At 56.5% G+C, this 6,000-nt stretch overlaps 1 protein-coding gene across 1 annotated transcript; it reads right to left on the reverse strand.

Moving 5' to 3' along the window:
* Positions 1-948: 948 nt before the first annotated feature.
* CGCA056_v011686 (putative pathogenesis-related protein) lies at positions 949-1,947 on the reverse strand (the record flags this gene model as incomplete). Its single annotated transcript, XM_037326932.1, has 2 exons — positions 949-1,019; positions 1,071-1,947. 2 exons carry the CDS (start codon positions 1,945-1,947, stop codon positions 949-951), a joined length of 948 nt encoding a protein of 315 aa, XP_037174611.1.
* Between the last annotated feature and the right edge of the window lie 4,053 nt (positions 1,948-6,000).

Genomic DNA, 6,000 nt, shown 5'->3' on the forward strand with positions numbered 1-6,000 from the left:
ATGTTGAAGAATTCCCCGAAGCCAGTGTGCAGTGGCAGCACTCCTGCTACTTTCTGTGTTTGATCGCCGAAACCAAACATCTGCCAACATCAATCACGTGTTCAATGGACCGACCTTGAGACAAATTCGACGACCAGCGCATCCTGTCACCAACAATTACAATAGTTCACGAGAAACACCACGGTCGACGACGAAGATGCAGACCCGACAGCGGCGCAGGCCATCCTATTGAGTACCGAGGACAACTGCGAAAGGGAACGAACATGGAAGCATCACCAGAGACCAACTTCAATCACGACCGAATTGAAACCGAAAGGCGTTTGCGAAACGACAAAAAATATGGATCCCATTGAGCAGCTACCTCCCTAACCCGAAAATCAAGTCGATGAGACGATAGGTACAGAAGAACCAAATGTCCATAAAAAGGGTGCCGCAGCCTCCTCAGCAGATCACAGCCATCAAGTGATGGCCGACGAAACTGCCGACGACCGGGGCCAAGAATCGAAGAAGAAAATGCAATGTTCCATGGTGGGATCGTTCCCTTCCCAAAAAGTTTTCTTGTTCCACGCCAGATCCGTAAATGCATCATCATCAATGTCCAGTTTCCTCGAATCATGTTCTCAGCCGGCGCGGACAGACCAAAACGCAAGCTTATCCATCACGCAAGTGCCGTATGGACGTTTGTGTGAAGAGAAATGTACTCATGCCATTCGTTGGCGACCAAAGCGCATGATTCAAAGGGTCCCGTCAGAGGGGACGAGGAGATCGAAAAAACGTCAAAGCGATCTCCTGTTAAAGTACAGCTGTAGAAGCGAAGAAATTCCTCGCTCGCTCGATCGAGTCCATCTGCACCCGTACCCGGTGGTCGTGTCGCAAACAAAATCCCAGATCTGCTTCAAGCGGGCAGGGCGAAGGGTGCAAGTGCAGTTTGGACGATTGACACGCCGCTTAGTTGGCGTTGACAGTGGCCTCGCCGAGGGCAGGGAGGACGTTGGTGTCGAAGCTGCCGATGACGTTACCTGAAACGGGTTAGCAAAGAGGTCTGGCAGGGGCTGAGTGGGTGAACATACCCTGCTTCTTGTAGTTGCAGACGGTGAACCAGCTGCCAATGGAGCTGAGAGTACCGGCGGCGCAGTACTCGACGGCGCAACCAACGGTGGTGGTGTCCTTCCAGACCATCTGAGTGAAGTGACCCCACTTGAGGAAGTCGGTCATGTCGGGGCTGGCCTGGCCGTAGCCAGTGTACAGGTTCAGCTCGCCGTTGTACCACTGCTCGGTGATGGCCTTCTGGGCAGCCTTGGCAGCGCCGAGAGACTCGGAGCCGGTGGCACCCCACATGGCAAGGTTCTGGCCGTAGCCGCCACCGCCGGTGGTCATGTCATGCTCGAAGACGCAGGTCTTGGCAGTGATGGCAGCGTAGCCGGCGATCTCGGCGTCCCAGGACAAAGCAGGGGCAGAGTGGTTACCACGGTGGACGTTGTGGGAGTCAATGCAGGCCGTCTGAAGGTCGTCGGTGGCAGCGGGAGTGGAAACGGCAGCAGGAGCGGAAGTGGCGGGCTGCGGGGTAGGAGTAGGCGTGGGGGTCGGTGTCGGGGTGGGAGTGGTCTCGGGCTCGACGACAACCGGGGCGCTGGTAGGAGCAGCGACGGTAGGCTGGGCAGGCTCGACGGTGACGGTCGAGAAGATGGGAGCCGGAGCGGGAGATGGCTCAACCACGGCGGGAGCGGAAGAGGAAGAGCTGACAGCAGGAGCCTCGTAATAGATGGCGGGGTTAGAAGGAGTAGGAGTGGGAGTAGCGACCGGGATGTCACCCTCAGTAACGGTGACGGTCACGTAGTCGACGTCCCAGATGGTCTCCATGGCGCGAGGGTCTAGGACACGGGGGTCGATGGCACGGCCCATGACGAGGGCGGCGCCAGAGGCAGCAAGAACGATGGAAGATCTCATTTTGATGGTTGGATGAGTGTCTGAATGACTGTTAGCTTCGCCCGCGAAGGTTTGTAATGAATATGAATATATGTATAAAGGAATGGCAAGTGGGCGCGGTGAATGAGTGTGAAAGTGGTGATGAGGAAGTAAGACCAGACATCCCCAGCCAAGCTCAGAGAAAACCACCAGCTTCATATATCCCCATACAGGGCAATGAAGAAGCGCCAATGACCTTGGATGTAAGACCTTGGCATGCCAGCCTCAAGCCTACATGATCGAGACCTCTGCCCAGGTTGCCACCGTCTTGTTTGAGATCCTGGGATACATGGCAGGAGCCACGTGATCAAACAGCAAGACAAGTGACAAGGGAACAAAGGTCTTTGTCGGAGGATCTGGCTGTGTCGCGGTGGCATGCAGATGTCTTGCAGCCGGTATTTCCCAACAATAGCATTGATGCGGAAGGAATGAGGGGCAGTAGTCGGATCGAAAAAGGTTAGGTTGACGACTCACCTTGGTGTTGGTGTCTTGGGTGTCTTGGAGATTCGCGGAATCTAGCAACCAGGGATCCTGTCCGGACGATTTATGGAAGAGGTGTTGCGGCGGGGAGATATTTGAATTGTTGGGCGAGGCAAATATGATCCCGTGAGATGGTTCTCAGAGCCAGCTGTGTGTGATGAAGCAGCACTGCTGATACGGTTCCGTCAAGGACCTTGTGGTAAGATGGTGAAAGAGTGTGGTTGAACAACAGGGAAATCCTCGTTGTTTGGTAGTTGGAAGTAGGTCGGACGAACGAAGCCGTAAGTCTTTTTTTTTCTTCTTGGTGGTAAGCCGAAAAATAGGACTCTCGATGAGAACTGGTGAAGGAGTGACGATGCTGTGAAAAGAACGTGTGTGAGTCGGAATGCCGCGAACGCGAAAAGAATGTCGGTAGCCTGCCTGCCCTTCTGTCCTGGAAGGTTGAGGTGCAGAAGAGAGAAAAAAGAGAGGGAATGCAGGCCGCGACCCGGGGCGAACTTACTTGGTTTTAAGGAATGGACGGTGTCAAAAGACGACACGATGAGGCGACCTGGGCCGAAGGAGTGGAAGGGAAGGGGTTGAACGAAGCGGTCTCCTTGGGAGTGGTGAAGCAGGAGGAGAGACAAGACGTCGGTGTCTGGCGACGCCGGGCTACTAAAAGGGAGGCGACAACAGCGAAGAACCCGTCCGACTGGGATTCGAGGACTGGGCGGCGAGTCTGAGCGCGGGTCCAGTGGGCGGTCTAGGTACCTAGTCGGGGGCCGGGGGTGTGTTAGTGGGGAGCAGTGCAGCGCAGCCGGGCAGCGGTCCTGGACTGACTGAGGTGAGGTGCCAGGGGAGGTGTTTTTTAGTCTGCGGTGTTGTTGTGGTCGGGGTGCGTGTGCAACGGGAAGGCGCTCGCCGGGCTGCAGCGGGAGTTGGTTGCGGTGCGCTGCAGTGCGTTGACTGAGCTGAACCGAGTGATTGTTTTGCTGGTAGCTACTCTGGAGGGGGGGACCGAGGTGGACTTCGATGAGGATGTGATGGGATTCAGGGCGAGGAAGTGGGGGTGTGATCAAAGAAAGGAGGGGTGGTCCACGAAAAACGAACGAACGACGGACGGGACGACGGGAGTGCTCAGTGAGGTGGGCGCCGTTGAACCCTGCAGAAGAAGCAACACGATGGCGACCGGGGACGTGGACCAGGCAGGTAGCGAGTGGAGGCAAGTGTGATGAAGGGCGGCAATCTGGAGGCGAGACAAGCAAGAACACATCAAGTGCAATTGGGTTGTTTGGTTCGTCCGGGGTCACAATCTAATGGTCGATTGGAGTGAATTGCGCTCAGGAAACCGCAGGAAACAGCGCGGCAGGAACACCTGAGGAAACAGGGACCGATGCTGTTGTTGGCAGGAAGGTGGAGGGGGTGAATAAGATTGATGTGGGGGTGGCTATATCCCGCCTATTAAGCTGAGGGGGGAAGAGGTCACTCCAACAGCAGTGAATGCTCCTTCCTCAGTTTGCGGATTGATTCATCCCAAATGACTGCAATTGCAGGTGCAGCTGGTTTACACTCACTGACCTGGGGAAGGTGCACATACTGCGGCACCAAGACGGGAAGCAAGAGATGGGACGAGTTGACCAAGGGAAGGAAGCACCTCGGAGCTCCAGCTATTGATAAAATAGCAACACCAATACAGCCGCAGCCGCGACCGCAAAACCCAGTGCAAAAATAAGCAAAAAAGTTACCTGCGCCTCACCCGCCAGCTCAGTCAGCTCACTGTGCCGCAAATCATCAAAATTGGCTGACATCTAGAATCCTGCGGTTTCTGGCTGGGCCAGCATGCGTCGTCGAGCTGGACCAGATCCTCGAATCTTGGCTTCGATTCCCCGCTGCCTGCATCCACACATCCAGACCACAACATGCCCATCACTGGGCCAGCTTCTTGATCTAGGCCGCCGAGTTTTCCGCTCGATATTGATGCTGCATACGCTGGGGATTGGATATGCACTCACAGATGAAGCCAATATCGGCCGCGGATGCACGTCTTGCTAGACCTTGCAGCGGTATCCTGATCGATCCCCTGTTGCCCCGGTGCTGGTGCCGATGCTGGTGCTGCCCTCGCTCTCGCCACTACTGCACGGCAATGACTGATGGATCATGTTTGCCATCAACAAACCCCTCAACACCAAGACTGCCCAGCGGTATTCAGGAGACGCGTACGTATCAAGGAGTCAGGCTAGGAGCTGGAGACGCCCACGACTCAGCTGGAATCCTGGCTCCTCCGGCGGGACTCTCAGAGCAGGCACAGGCGACGGCAACGTCCGACCTTCCATCAACATCGATCGAACACCCGGTCCGTCCTCCTCCTGGAGTTCCTCAGATAAGAGCGCGGCAGTCTTGGCTGACACTGGCAAGCTAACAGCTGCCTGTCGCAGTCCCCAGCATTTTACGATAGCGCCGAATCGAGGGGCAAAAGGGGGCGCTCCCGTCTGGAAGCATTCCATCCGACGAGTCGTCGTCGTCGACTGCAGAAGAAAGCCCCCCTGGCTTGGCTGTTCTCCCCTCTCTCTGTCTCTCTGGCTGTCCTGTCCCGGCGTCTCGTCTCCTGCGCGTATACCCCCTCCTTCCCCCTCGCCCACGTCCCGATCCCTGAGTTCCCGGCATTTCGACCAATCCCCTTGCGGCGAGGTGCAGACGCCTTGGGGGAATGGGCCAATGACGGGTGGCTTCATCTGGTACCTTGCAGAAAGTGGACCCCATCCTTCCCTGATTGCTCCAAGGGTCGCGCTGGGCGTCCCCATCGAACAGCACTTAGCCCGGGGAGGCCCCACCCTTCTGAAACGGCCTTAATTTCGGTGGGGACCCGTTCATCCAGTCTTGCGTGGACGTGGCCTGTGCTTTCCCTCCTGTGCCCATTCATGATTTGTGCCTGCTGTGCGCCTGTCCACTGTTTCAAATTGTTCTCTCGACAGGCGATGGCGCTCTCGTCGGGTCGATCACTGCGACGCTGCACTTGCACTTGCGTAGTGCGTCAGCCAACCGTCCCCTGCCTGCCTGGCCTGGCCTACCTCCTGCACACAGGATGCGGTTTTTTAACTCTGCCGGCGCTGTCGCTTGGCCGTCCCTTCCGCTGTCTCGCTAAATGACCTCATTACGCTTCGGGGCCTCCCTTTTGCTGCACGATCCACCTCCAAATGTCCAGCTCGCTGCCCAGGAGCTGTCAGCGTCTCATTCCACCCGACGCCTTCTGACGGTCTGATTGCCGATGACGACGAGCCTCGCCCAAGACCTGACATCTTGGCCGCTGGGGCTGCGATGAGCGAGATGAAGCTGCAAAATCTTCCGCTCCTCTGTTCCAACATCATGCTGTTTCCTGGGGTACAAGCACCACAGAAACATGCCCCGTGCTCAGTGCCCACCGCTGATGGAGATGCAGGCGGATACCGACGTGCAGCAATCATTTCCAAGGTGGAAAACAACCAGATGAATCTGGGTCGGGGGTTGCGATTGTTTATGCTGTTCGGATGCCAGCCTGCCGGTTCATCGCTGTCATACCTGCAGTTTAGCTGGTTGACG

Source organism: Colletotrichum aenigma (assembly GCF_013390185.1).
Source record: "Colletotrichum aenigma strain Cg56 chromosome Unknown KSG_Cg56_contig08, whole genome shotgun sequence".
In the NCBI taxonomy this organism is placed as follows: Eukaryota; Fungi; Ascomycota; class Sordariomycetes; order Glomerellales; family Glomerellaceae; genus Colletotrichum; species Colletotrichum aenigma.